General features: G+C 33.2%; 1 protein-coding gene across 1 annotated transcript; it reads right to left on the bottom strand.

The window, feature by feature from the left end:
• Window positions 1-10399: 10399 nt before the first annotated feature.
• LOC149542366 (protein argonaute 7-like) lies at window positions 10400-13487 on the bottom strand. Its single transcript, XM_089796199.1, has 3 exons — window positions 13265-13487; window positions 12606-13155; window positions 10400-11974 (listed from the first exon to the last, which is right to left on the bottom strand). The coding sequence occupies exon 3, from the start codon at window positions 11953-11955 to the stop codon at window positions 10579-10581; it is 1377 nt and encodes a 458-aa protein (XP_089652325.1). The 5' UTR covers window positions 11956-11974; window positions 12606-13155; window positions 13265-13487; the 3' UTR covers window positions 10400-10578.
• Window positions 13488-15412: the final 1925 nt, after the last annotated feature.

Below are 15412 nucleotides of genomic sequence, written 5' to 3'. Positions count from 1 at the left end.
TTTATAGTTCTATCACTTACTAAGTTGTTACAGTGTTACTACTTAGTGCTATCAGCTATGACTACCACTGATAGCAATAGTAATAGTTTGAGAAGATGACCCAGCTTCACTGAATTTCTTTAGGGTGCTCCATTTTGCATCATTTGGAAGCCCCATTTTTTTGAGGTTGTAGCTAATTAGTTGTAGTCTTGTCAACAAAAAATACTTCTGAGAGATAGAATCATATGATAGGAGGAATCTATCTATAGGATCACTCATTGTTGACAGTGGTTTGATGCAACTTGCAATTCCCTCCAGAGTGAATTCCTCATGCAATTTACCTAAATCAGAATTCATCCCGCCCTGCAACTTTTTCATGTAATTTTTGTTTCCAATGAATGTGCTTTCTGAGTTAGCTAGATTTGGTAATCCAACATTCAACAAGTTCACTATGGTGTTATTCATCTTCATCAACTCTTTGGAAGCAGAATTGAGTGATTCACCAATTCACGTTACTTCTTCACAATGTTGAGAGACATTAATGGCCATTACACAGGCATCCAAGTAGTTGTTTATTCCATGGTTTGCCAAATCCCTATCACTGAATCTCTTTAGTTTATTGAGAACTTAGTCAAAAAGATCTTTTAAGGAACTGGTGAAGATTTGTCTTTTAGCCTGAAAATTAATTTTTACATTTTCAAAGACAACTCTAAGATTGCTATTTAAATCAAGCCATTCAACCAAACCATCACTGATTGTCATTATTTTTTCCCAAATTTCTTGTTTGATAAGCTTAACTATGTTTATTATAGTATCCTTCACATGATGATCTTCGGAAGAGGTCGTTCTATTTTCTGCCATTACATTCTCCACCTTTTTCTTCATTTCAGACATCTCTTTTTCACTCTTTTTCTCCATTTCCTCTAGTTGCCTTTGCCAATCAGTTGCTCTCTTCCTCTCATCCTCCAAATTTATTCTTCAAATTTTGAATTTTATTTGCAGTAGTTACCTCTTTTTTCTTCTTTTCCTCGAGTTCCCTTTTCAAATCATAGATTGTCTTTGAAGTGGACTCCTCTTTTTTCTTAGCACTGTCCAATTCCAATTCCTTCTTTAAATCATGGAGACTTTGAGTAGACTCCTCTTTCTTCGCGTTCTCCAATTCCTTTCTCAAATTGAGGTTTTTCTTTGCAGCTAACTCCTCTTTTTTATTTTCATTCTCCAATTCCCTCCTCAATTTGTGGATTGTGTTAGTGCTTGTAGTAACACTAGACTCCATTTTCTTTGAATTCTCCAATTCCTCCTTCAAATCACTGATAGTTTTTGCAATTGACAACTCTTTTTGTTTCATATTCTCCAATTTCTTATTCAAATTGTGGATTGTGTCTGCAGTAGACTCCTCTTTTTTCTTCTCATTCCCCAATTCCTTTTGCAAATTAAAAATCATACTTGCCCTAGACTCCACTTTTTTCTTTTCCTTCTCCCATTCATCCTTTAAAATTTTATTTTCCTTGGTAGCAGATTCCAGCTTAGTTTTCAATTGATTGATGACCTGTGCACTACTCTCTATAGACTTGAACAACTGTGCAGTAGATGCTTGTTCATTCTTAAGTCTTTTTTAACACTCGTCTAATTCTTTAGTCAAATGTTGCACTTGTTCATTCATCTTTTCTTGTTGGACAATTGCCTCTATAGGAGAAGATTTCTTTATCCTATTTTGCAATTCTTTGAACCTATTGTCTACTACATTCTCCTTCACCTTCACATTATCAAGGTCTGCCTGTAACTTTTCTATTTTCTTTGTAAGCCTTTTGTTTTCCCTCTCCACTTTCAGAAGTGTAGAGTAGACCATTTTGTTGCTCTCTTTTGATATATTTATTTTGTCAATATTTTTCACTTTTGACAAATCCATTTGAAGACTGGTAGCTTGTATATCGTTACGATTTATTACATTTTGTGGTGGATTATTATCTCTACCTAGGGGCATAACAGCCATGAAGTTCATCATTTCATTGTTTGGATCATATGTTGGAAATATTCTATTAGTAGATCCCTGACATTCGACAATTGCATCACTTTTCAAAGTTTTCATAATTTGCCTATTTCTTTCGCTTGTATTTTAAAACTTTGATGCAAACTCGTTCAAACTAAAATCTAGGTTTTTTGACACAATTGAGTGTTTGAAAGTTGAATTATCAACTATATCGTTGAATGTTGATGCTCCTCCATCTCCAGCTAAACTTACTCTACCTACCTACAATTGTATTTTGAGGATTGCCAACATACTGAAGATGTCCCATTTCAAATCCTAGCGTTTTAGGACTATTTTCAGGGTTTTTTACAGAAGCCACTGGTGCATACATTGCTGAAGTAACTATTGACATTTCTTGTGGTGTAATTGTCATAAGTTTTTTCTTTTTTGCACAAGGTTCATCCATGCTAGTGCCAGTGCCAGTGGGATCAACTACAAATGGATTTGAAGATTTAACAAATAATGTGTTGGGATGACCTTCAGAAGTAGAAGTATAATGTTTATTTCCCTTTTTAGATGAATCATCTTCAATCTTAGAGCTTCCAATGATTGGTTTACTTCCTCTTTTGGGTGGGTCTGGTACTGGAACTGGATTCCAAATCCCATCACCACTTGCACCAATGGGCCCTCTACCTGCATAACTTATTTTTTATATCATAGTTGCTCCTTTACCATATGTTTGTTTAGTAGAATCACTCATTTGAAGTTTAATAATATCTTTACCCTTGGTTGACCCAGAATCCTCAATAGCTTGAATGTCAGCATCAGGCTAGAGGTCCTTCTGTCTTTAAATATCAATATCACTGTCATTGCAACTACCAAGTTGATATAGTATAGTTGCATGCTCTTTATCCCAATAAGTGCTAAAAAGGTCATCCTCATCAATTTCTTCAAAATTTGTTGATGTCTTTGGTTCACCCAAAATTTTCCTCATTTTCCAAAACTCAATTATCTTGGTTTGACAACACATTTCAGATATGCATGCCTCTTTAATTGCTTTCGGCATAGACTTCTTAGAAGGTTCAGATGCTTTCTCATAGAAATTTAAGTATGTCAAAGGCCCTGATTTGTGTGACTCTGATATGTGCAATGTCGTAATTTGGGATGAAAGTTGTTGCATTGAAATATTATTCTCTGCTACATGTTTCTCCATCTCTTTCTTAACCTCATCCCACAAATCCTTGTTTTTTAACTTTTATATCAATGGCATCTCCTGGTGTTGATATTTTCTCGCAAAGTTCCCATTGGCAATAAGTCTTGTTTATATTATGTTCAGTGGATCATAATTCCAGTGACTAACAAAATGAAAGCCAAAAAAAGTTACCAATTCATTTGCCACTTTGAAAACCTTTCTCTCAAATGTGAGGCCTCCAATTGTGAAAGGTAAGGAAGGAAATATCATTTTCTTTTGTTGTCCACTGAAAAGTTCATCTGCGCTCTCCATCTGCCTTACATATTCTACTGCAAAAACCCTTTATGTAACATGCATTGGAAGTTTGCAGGGTTCAACCGATGAACCGTAAAACTTTAAGACAGTGTACTCTTCCATGAAGAACTAGTTAGCTAGTTGAATTTGACTTCCTAGTTGGATGCAATCTTTACAAGACATAGGCAATCTAGGCATTATAGTGCCTATGATTTTTTGGTAAATAGGTGCCAAAAAGAAGTCTACGAAATGGTTTTAGTTTTTATTGTTAGTAGTCATCCTCATCTTATGTGTCCACTTATATATTGGACTTGGTGTCTCTGATTTCTTCTGGGTTTTCTCATCAAACTTATAGACCTCAATATCAAGCTTGTTGTTTCTTGTCTCAAATATTAGGTGATGCTATGATAAAAGAAGGTAGCACAAGTAACTTGTGAACATAAATGTCTTTGTCTTGCCTATTGTTTTACTTTTTTTAATCATTAGTAATTGTTGTTTCATAGATTCAACAATGTACCGAACAAAATCATATCTTACTGCTACATTGTCAACTGATTGACCTTGACAATGGATATTATAAATCATTTCAAGAACACTAGCCCCCACTTCCTTGTTACTGTCCAATCCCAGGCAAACTGATAACAAAGAAATAGTATTCTAAACCCATGGCACGAAAATATCATACTAATAAGGAGGCTTATGGTCTTTGTCCAGTGTAACACTAGTAGTGGACTCTGAGGGTATTAAACCCTTAATATATGAATCTTGAAAACTTCTTTCTAGCTTGTCATAAGCTTGAGCTAGTTTATCCAAGTCAATGCGCTCCTTAGAGCTTTCTGTTCTAAACCTTAACCCTAGGTCTAATAGAGTAAAAAATTCACTCTCAGTTATTGATAAAATTTCCTGCTGAGTGTTTTGGTTTACAATTGCCTTTCTATTTTCATCATAATTATGAGCGCATAGCATTACAATTTCAGGGTGCAAGGGAATACTTCGAGTACAGCAAGGTTCGCTAATCTAGTCACCAGAGTAGCTAGTTTATTTGTATATGCATCAATATTACTATTATATTTGTAATAAATTCTCCCCTTTTGGGGATCTTTCCAATTACTAAACAATGAATGTCTAATTGCCATGATTCTAGAATCTCCATGGATAACAGGATAAAAAATATCATGAAATTCATTGGTGAAACCTGGGGTTTGTAGCACTTGTCTGAGTTCTATAATGGTGTTCTTTTCCTTTATGGGTGCACTCATTTGGAAGGTTTTTGACTTTGTTTTTCCCATGCCTGGTTGCTACTGGTTATTAGACTTTAGGCCCTATTCAAAATAATTGTAAAATGTAAACCTAAGACAATTAAAATCAATATTTCTATTGCTACAAATTGTAATGGAATTTAAAAAAAAAAATTTAAATACTTGGAATTGAGATTGGATAATTGGTGTTGTCATCTGATACCCAAGTTTCACACTTTCAGTCTTTAGAAATTAGAACACAAAATGGAATTCTGCTAGTCTTTGAAAATTTAAAATTTGAAAACCCTATGGCTATTGTATCAGACCCTCGTCTTACAGTTCCAAAACTCTCAACTTCATACTCTAAAAAGGTAATACTTGAAGTTTAATAGTTAAAATGAAAGTAATAAGTAATTAATGGTTTTGACTTTTATGTACAATGTACATCTAACTGTAATAAATTGTCAAGACTCAATATTAAATAATGTAGTGATGTACATAAGTTACACGTGTCACGATTCTAGATGAATTTTGGCAGATGAGAAAGCATTCCCCAAATCGGTCCGAAATTCATCTCGGGCCGTTGATCTATAGACTATCAAATGGTTAGTAAATTTATTATTATTATTATATTATATTATTTAATATAAATAATATTAAATAATATAATAAAATAATAATAATAATGAGTCATGACCATCTCAATCTGATAGATCGACGGCCCGAGATGAATTTCGGGCTGATTTGGGGAATCTTTTCCCATCTACCCAGATTCATCCGGAATCATGACACATGTCATGATTCCGGATGAATTTGGGCAGATGGAAAAAGATTCCCCAAATCGGCCCAAAATTTATCCCAGGCCGTCGATCACTCGATGGTTATTATTATTATTATTATATTATATAAATATTATATGGTTATAATTATATTATATTATATGGTTATGATTATATCATATGGTTGTAATTATATTATATTATATTATAGTATAAATAATTATATCATATGTTCTATTACTTTTTATTAAATTATTATTGTTGTTAAATATTTTAAATTTTTTCAATGTAAGTGCATTGGTTTATTTTTATATTTTAATAATGTAATTTTTTTAATAAATTATAATATGTTTTTTGGCATTCAATTAAAAATAATATTACTTATATTATGTAATCATTTAAGATTTATTATTATTATAAAAATAATATTATTTTTATTTATAATTATTTATTATATAATAGAACATATAATATAATTATTTGTACTTTAATATAATATAATATAATTATAGCCATATGATATAATCATAACCATATAATAAAATATAAATATAACTGTGTAATATAATATAATATAATATAATATAATAAATTTAATAAAATATATAATGATCATCTCAATCTGATAGATCGATGGCCTGGGATGAATTTCGAGTCAATTTGAGGAATCTTTTCCCATCTACGTAGATGGAAAAAGATTCTTCAAATCGGCCAGAAATTCATCCCGAGCCATTGATCTATCAGATTGAGATGGTCATTATTATTATTATTATATTATATAAATATTATATGGTTATAAATTATAATTATATTATATTATATTATATGGTTATGATTATTATTATATCATATCGTTATGAATATAATTATATTATATTATACGGTTATGATTATATGATATGGTTGTAATTATATTATATTATATTATAGTATAAATAATTATATTATATGTATATGATATGGTTATAATTACAATTTAAAAATATAATTGCAAATGCTCTATTTTTATTCATATTTATTATTTAGTTTCAAAATTAAAATATAATATAGTTATAATATCTATAGATTATTAAAATTTAACATATATTGAAAATTGTGATAATTGTTTATAAACTATTCTTCACCGTTTAAAAGATTTCATAATGAAAAACAAGTTAGGAATAGGTGACAAGATAGGTATGAAATAAAAATTTGACACATAAATTATCAAAATTATATTTAACTTTGTTAAGGTTATAATTTATTAATCTTTAGTTTTCCTTGAAGATCCATTTGTTAACTTTTAACTAATCAAATTAAAGGAAAATAGTTAATTATTAACAGTTCACTATTTTTAACTAAGTTGCAGACTAATAGTAACATTTCAACAATGCATAATTTGAGAAACAAGATGCCAAAAAAAAACTTACAAAGTCGTAAACTAAGAAGAACAATGATTTGAGAAGCCAAAAACTATTGTTTTCATTGATAATATTTTAGACTGTACAATGTACATAATATTGATTCATAGCTTACATATTCAAAATAGCTGATTAAATCACTAATTGGCATAGTTTTACTATTTCGTAATTTAGAAAAAAGGGCAGGGCCCAATTCAAAGAAAAATACAGATACCTTGAAAACATTTTTTTGCCCTAAAGGGCCAAGGGAATAAGGAACACTAAATAGGGAACCAGGGAACCGGGGAGACTGGAAGCATGAGTGGGTTGAGGGGCCGAGGGATTGAAGCCTTTAATTAGAAAGGTCTTCAATTCCGTTTGTGAGGAATCTATTGGAGAAGATGATGTCACTGAACTCGTCTAGCCATGTGAAGTTCGTCTCACTGACATCATCGTCCAACAACAACCATTTCTGCAAATAATCCCTTCCAAGCCACGCCCACTTTCGATGGTGAGTCAGTTGTCGTTCGTTCATGCCGAGCAAAAAATGATGCTTATGTATAATGCACCCTATGCCTTCCTCCCAACACTTGTTTGCTACATTTGCAAAAGGGATGCCAATACTTGGCCTCGGTACCTGCTCGACCAATACAATAATTTTGACATCATCTTCTAAAAATGTTTCCTTAAAAATGTTACACAAAAACATTAGCATGTCTATTTGCCTGCCTCCAAGGTTGAGAAGAGATGCAAGAAAACGAGAGGTAATATCCGTGGACACACGGTATCTCTTATCATTTCTCAAGAATTCATGGCCGAGTACCATGCATATAGCATGGTAGATAAAAGGACTTCGGCCATCTACCTTGCAAACCATGGCAAGGACATCATTAGGAATTTTTCTCCGAAAGGGCTTTTACAGAGCCATATTAGTGCATTTCAAGCGAATTAGCGTATCCATGACTACGATTCAAGAAACTGAAAACTCTACAAAGTGAAACTACAAACCAAATTCAAATTGAAGAAATTAGAATATGAGAAATGATATTGAAAGAGGAATTGAAGATTCTATTTAATGGTAGACTGCAATTACATCTAATTCTTTGTAGACTGCAATTACATCTAATTCTTTGGCATTCACGATCTTCCATATCTTATTTTTTTGTATTCCTATTAATTTTCAAGTGTGTGAAACACCGAAATGTGTTGACATTAATGCCAGACAGTCAATAGTGCTTGACATGATTAATGATTTCCATGCAAACTTTTCCACATGTCTCCATTCTGAAAAATTACATGCGACTCCAAGTCTTTTCAAGCGAGTGGCCCTAAGATGCATCTACTATCGTTGATCTTTAACTAATCAATGGTCAATAAAACTATTTTATTTACTATTAATGTAAGAAAAGTGACGATAGTTAACTTGGTAATTGTGACACTGATGTAACAATGTTACAACATTATTAATAACACACCTAAGACAATACACAAATTGAAATTTGAAAGTGACTACTCAACAGTCAGTACAGTCACTAACCAATACATGTGCAAATTTCGCTTTCAGATTAAACAATTTTTTAGTTTACCACTGAAGATTAGCCAAGACCATTATTATTCATTTTCCTACAAAACAAGTAATTTGCCTCTGACATTATTAATTCATTTTTGGCAAGGGAAAAAATAGCCATCATTTATATATCCGTCAGTGAAAAAAAATATTAATTCGCCACATTTAAAATGATTTTTGCTAGGGCAAGGTAAAAATTGCCCTCGATATTAAAAATTTCTTGCCCCCAAGATGTTGGATTCGCCAGCATTTTAGGTTTTTTTTTCGGGAGGGGTTTCTTAAAGTTATCCTTGTTTTTACTCCTTGATTCTTTTATCATGATCACTACAAGACTATGACCTTTACTTTCTTACATTTTATCTTCCGTCTTCTTAGTTGCAAAATAAGATGCAAAAGTTAAGGTTCAATTAATTTTCATCAATTATCATAATAGTATTATATTAAAATAATAAGTATAATCAAATCATGATCTTATTAGATCTATAGGAATGCATTATTAACCAAATTAGTTTGAATTTCAAACATTATTTTAATTTTTTTCATTTTAGATAATTAAAAATAATATTATTTAAATAACAATAAATAATATTATTTGTGAAATCGGTGTTTATCTATGTTAGATTGATTTTTATGATTATACAAAGTGGTGCAATATCTAGTTAGGGCTAAATAAGTAACTACTTATTACATGGAAAAATCTTCCTATATGATGTATCATCTTGTAATTCTTGTTTCAAATTTCATTGAACAATTAAGGTATGACTTCGTCGAAGCTATGTTTACAAATATTGAAACATCTCAACTTCAAAAGAGGTATGGACAACCACAAAACTTTTAAATGTTGTTGTAATCTATTCTAAAAATGGCAATAGAAACATAAGTGTGTGATATATGCACAATTTTATATTAACAGGTTAGTGGTAGAGGAATATAAATAGAACAAAAATAAGAACAAAGTATAAAAGGACTAGGACTATCCAACTTATGATCATCAAGTATAATTTCAGTTGTTATGCTAGAACAAGAACGCCAACCAAAGAAATTTCAACGAATATTGATGCACAACTTTCTAAAACTATTTTTTATGCATTGTAGATTTAATTGTTAATGAAAAATGTTATTAAGTTGCACTTCTTGCATCTTATCTAGCTTCCACATTTATAAAAATGTAAATGTATCTGATGTCCAATTTGTATTTTCTTCCTCACATTACATCAATACAATCAAAATGCATAATGGCAAGAACTATGACACTACATGCCACTTGTTTTTATTAGAAAAAATAGAACAATAGAAACAAAACAGAGAAAGAAGGAACTTCCAACTTGTTTTTCTAATGAATATAGATGCAAATTTATACAATAGCTTGACCCAACAACAATCCTAAATGACTGCTAATTAGATTGACAACAAACTACTTCATAATTGACAGCACACAAACTTGATAGCTAACTGAAACTTATGGACACCTAACTCAACACATCTACAATAAAAAATTGATTCAAACTAGAACTCTTTGACTCACACCTAAACTCAATTTGTGCTGCTAGCAACTCAACAAGGTTTCAACAATTATTATTGACTACTGTTAGAACATTAATTCTAATAGTTTATAATTGTAATTAGCATTAATCAACATTTTTTTATCAATAGAATACTTAACAAATCAATTTCACCCAACTTTATCCAACATTTGAATTTGTTCCTCTTAAATGAGCTATTAGTTCAAATGACTACAATTTCTCATTATGTTGTGTATTACTCTTCAAATAAATGCATGGTCAAAAGGTAGCTCACCCAATTAAGATTTTTGACAAATGTATTATGATGATTGACATCATCTTAACATGACAAAGTACATGCACAAATGTTTTCGAGGATGGCTAATCTCTAGACGAACTTCACTAAAGTTTTAAAAAAAAAGTTTATTATTTTCAATTTTTTAAAATTTGGTCAATGATGTATCTGAAAATTAAGAGCCACCTTCCTTGTTAGAGGCAATAATCAGAATATAAAATTTATAAAACAGAAAGAAATTCAATGGATTACCATAATTATCTTCAAAAAGAGGCATTTATTACATTAACGAAAGCTATACGTTTTTATTTATCTACATGCAATATCAGGGGGCGCTGGCGCCTTTATTCATATATACAGAATTGGGAGGAGCAAAATTCATGTTCAACAGAAGAACATGGAGTTGTTTTGAACGAGTTTTGGAATTGCGGGCAGGTTGAGTGCAAGTGAAGAAGAGGCTTCTACATAATGCTTTCCGCGATATGCATCAAGATGTGCGTAATACAGTGGAGGCGGCATTGACAGTGGCTCCTTGCTTCTCACACAAGTATAACAGATGTCATTGATGAACATCTGCAGCTCAGGCAGAGTAAACTCATTTTCATCATGCACAAGCTGATAAAATGTTGGCCTGCTTTTTTCTGTTTGTCCATTGTGACTGCACATCAAGAAATTCAGCCGCTTGGAGTTGGAATTGGTAGAATTACCGACAACTGTGCCAGGAGGAACACTGCGCCATTTCTGAATGCTGTGTTCTTCAGTGATTTCAAGTCTTGTGCGATGACTCTTCTGAGCAACAATGAAAGAAATGCGGGGCTCATATTTACCTTCAAATTTGCTCACGGCTTGTTTGAGAGCGGAGATTTCTTTGTCGACCACCTGTTTCAATTGATTGTCGCTGATCCCCTGTCTGAAGAAGATGATCTTTTCTGGTAATCCCCTGTTTATGTCTCTGTATTCGTCAATCAGATCTTTGGCCGTTTCCTCAAGCTGATTTATATGGCGATCTGCTGAATCTTGGTATCTGATTCTAGTCAGATATCGATTGCAGGCCGGGTTGTTGACGCTTCCCACAACTGCAGCCACAGAAGGGCTATCGTCGTTACTAGACGGATTCTTCACATTGGCCCCAATTATGAAAACCTGGGAATTCCCAAATGGATTGCGCGCAAGAAAAGCGTTGATTCCCCCTAATTTGGCGTTCATTTTGAGGGCTAAATTGGCCAGAAACTGCGGCGACTGCTTGCTGGACAGATCGGAGTACTGATTGACGTTTGCAAGCAGACAACATTGAGTAATTAACCCTATCTCTGTTTCTGCAACAAGTTTTAGGGTTTTGTACTGCGGACATTTATCGGTTTCCATCACGCAAATTATAATTTCTAGGCCTTTACTATGCAGAGTTTCTAAAGTTGACCGAAGCTTTGCAAGGTCAGAAATGCAATCAATGGATTGAAATTGGCAGATTTGAGGTTCTTCTGCCATTTTCATTCCGATCTCTGTGCATATTTTGACCAAGGATGACATGAATTTTTGGATAATAGGGGAAGGCCATTGTGATGGAGGGTGAGAGTCATTGCTGAAGAATAAGAGACCCCATTTGTTGTCAATTGCCTTGCTTTCAAAGACACGCCTGTTAAGCAGGTTATATTGTCCATGTTTGTCGACAGGGGTTGTTTCCATTTCCATTTGGCTTCCGAGCTTGAGCTCCGGAGGCCTGTGAACCGTTGCGCTCACTATTGATCGCTTGGATTTTACCATTGCAATTTGAAACTGACTCCTGCAAATTTCACACAGACGGAGAAAAGTATTAATCGATCTTATTACAAATGCATTCATATGTTTCTGTTTGAAAATTTGTGTTTTCATATTACATTTTAATATAAATATTTTATAAAACAAGAAAAAAAAATTAATAAAAGAAACCAATAAAAATGTTGCAGAACAGTACAAAAAATACAGGACATAAATTGATTTTTGAGAGTGAAGCAGATTCGGTTTGTTATGTAGAATTTTTTTTTCAGATTGTTAAATATTTTGAAATTTGACTGTGCAAATATTTTTTCATCCATATATTATATCGTGTTTTAGAATCACAAAGGTGAAGTGAGCTACAGAAGCCTATGGATTTGATCTTTCTTTTCTCACTCATTTGATCTTCGTACTAGATCATGAATTAGTGACCTGCATAATACATCCAAAATACGATCTGAAGTATTTGGACAAAAATAAAATAAAATAATGCAATTAAGTTCACTAAAACTACAGAGAGATTCAATAAAATCATGCAAAAAAATTCTCAAAAACCTTCGTCTTTGATTTCAAACTAATCAAATTTATGATTTCCGTTCACGCAGATTTCCAAATTTCTTCGAAATAATATCAAATTGTCAAAATCGAATAGCACTTACACTTTCCCTTCATCGTTCTTTATTGTGCCAAGGGTTCTGCATCCCTTCTCTTCGGCAGATAGGCACTCAATCCTCTGCAAACTTATATTATCATGGGCTAATATTTCACAGAATTCGATCGGAACATAAATAGACTCAACTCCAGGTTTACAAACCAGATCCAAACAGGGCAGAAATTGGTATCTGATAGCCGAAGTATACTTCCTTACATGAACGAAATACTCTACGATTCCAACAACCTTCTTTGAACCGCTACTTTCGGTAACCTCAAATTTGAGGTCTCTGGTTATCTCATTCGTTAGACCACTTACATTGTATATTTATGAACACCTTCTATGCGTAACCCTCACTATCAGCCCTTTCAGCTTCTCCTCGGCCTTTGCTCTTTCTTCATCAGACAGAGGATCACAGTCCTTGTAAATTACAGAACATTTCTCCCGCAAATAATCAATAACCCCAATCTTTTGGGGAAAATTTTCTTCAACTTGAAATTGATTTTCCTTCTCTTTCTTAGTGTCCTCCTTGATACTATTCAAGGATTCAGCGAGGTCTGAAATGCAATTTGGGGTCATATTTATATCAGAACAAAATACTTGTAATCAGAACGATTTAACTGTAAAAATGTCCCAAGAATGACAAATATATTTAGCCTTGCTTACCCGAAGGGATTTGAAGTTGATGCTGAGCGAATAATCCTTGTTCTCCACTAACATTTTCTCTTGCATGCTGTAAAATTTCCTCTCTATTTTGTTCTTCAGGCCGATCCTCTGTCTCAACTGGTCTGTATAGCTGTTGTTGGCATTCAGAATCCATTACTGTTATCCTTTACAAAGCCGGGTTGCGCAAATTTTAGATACAATTTTGATTCGTTTTTCAGCGTCTGCTTTCTCAAATCATCCCCTCGCAATTTATAGAATACAATGTGAAGGAATAAGGGAGATGGATCGAATTAAGCTGTCTCTCTACTTTCCATTGACGATTCATGATTCTCTTACTTTCCCCACCATTTTACATTTTGTTGATGCGATATTCTTCATATTTCCTTGAATATTTTCTAGTCCCTGCACACGGCAGGATACTATCACAATCGCTTAGCTTAGATTCTTTAAGCTGACTAAGTCAGCTAGGCCCTGTTTGGTTACGGGAATACCGGGTGCGGAATAGGGTTTTCAGCGCCAAAATCGGGTTATGGAAGAAAACGGTAGTGTTTGGTTCATCAAACGCATAACCCGGTTTCGAATTTCGTCTGCCAATTTCGCTCAAAAATTGGAAGAAATTTCTTCCAGGAAATAGGTGGAAGTTGAAATGAAAACTAGGTTTTGGGTTTTTATGAATGCATTTGAATAAATTGTCGGGTCCGCCGAATCCGCCTTAGGTTTTTGGAAGAACAAATTGGGTTTTTTGGAAGACGACGGTTGTATTGTTTTCGTGCTCTATTGTGCGAAGGCGAGGGTTTCTGGTTTGCTGCGTTTGTTGGGCTTGTGGGTTTTTTGTGGCCGTGGTTTGCGAGGGTTTCTGGTTTGCTGCCGTTTGCTGGGTTTGTGGGTTTTCTGTGGCCGTGGTTTCCTGTGGCCATGGCATGTGGCCGTGGCATTTTCTGCGATTTCTCTTCTCCACTTTGAACAGCGGCGGCGGTAAACGGTTCTCTTCTCACACCCACCTTTGCATACTAGATTTTAAAATTTTTTTTGGTTCATTCAAACGTAGCTGCGTGTTGTAGGTCTGCTTAGAAAACTAGTTAAAATATATGCTCAGGAATGAGTCCCAGTATGTTTAACTCTAATTACTTGTATATATCATAGTTAAAGTTTTAATTTTTTGTACTCAACAATGAAATTTACAAGTATATCAATAGCTTTTATCTATACATAGTTTATCATGGTTCTATTTCTATCTACTATCTGCCTAGCAATTTAGTCAATATATGTGGTAACTATTTGTTTCAAATCTGTTTTTAAAATAGTCAATATGTGCTCACTAATAAATTCGAGTATAGTGATGTGAGAGATCAATACCAGTGAAATGAAAAATTAAACTTTGTAACAGTTTCTGGCTGTTTGTTTTAAATCTGTTTAGCAAAATAGTCAATATGTGCTCACTAATAAATTCCACTATAGTGCTGTGAGAGATCAATACCAATGAAATGAACAACCAAACTTTGTAACAATTTCTTGCCAGTAATGAGTTCTAGTATGTTGTTGTGAGAGATGAATGAAATACCATTAAATAGAGCCAAGTCATAAACTTGTGCTCACTAATAAATTCCAATATAGTGCTGTGAGAGATCAATACCAGTGAAATGAATAACTAAACTTTCTAACTGTTTCTTGCCAGTAATGAGTTCTAGTATACTGTTGTGAGAGATGAATGCAATACCATTAAATAGAGTCAAGTCATAAACTATGTATGGATCAACTATGTATAGATCAATGGCAATCATGGCTTTTCTCTATACATAATCAATATGTGCTCAATATGTGCTTAATAATGAATTCCAGTGTGTGCTCATGTGATTACCTGTATATATCATAGTGCCAATCAAGCAAAACATGACAATCATGGCTTTTATCTATACATAGTTGACCTATACGTAGTTTATCATGGTTCAAATCTGTTTAGCAAAATAGTCGAATATATGCTGTAACAGTTTGTTTAGAATCTGTTTGACAAAATAGTCAATATATGCTCACTAATGACTTTCAGTATAGTGTTGTGAGAGATCAATACCAGTGAAATGAACAACTAAACTTTGTAACAGTTTCTTGCTAGTAATGAGTTCTAGTATACTGCTGTGAGAGATGAATGCA

The sequence above is a fragment of the Cupressus sempervirens genome, chromosome 8, assembly GCF_028749045.1.
Source record: "Cupressus sempervirens isolate cs-2001-9-10 chromosome 8, ASM2874904v1, whole genome shotgun sequence".
Lineage (NCBI taxonomy): Eukaryota > Viridiplantae > Streptophyta > Pinopsida > Cupressales > Cupressaceae > Cupressus > Cupressus sempervirens.
The sequence above is the reverse complement of the archived record's forward strand: the minus strand, read 5'-3'. Positions and strand labels throughout refer to the sequence as shown.

Excerpts from the sequence above, each read along its gene's own strand:
- LOC149542366 (XM_089796199.1), bottom strand. The coding sequence starts at position 11,955 with ATGGTAAAATCCAAGCGATCAATAGTGAGCGCAACGGTTCACAGGCCT.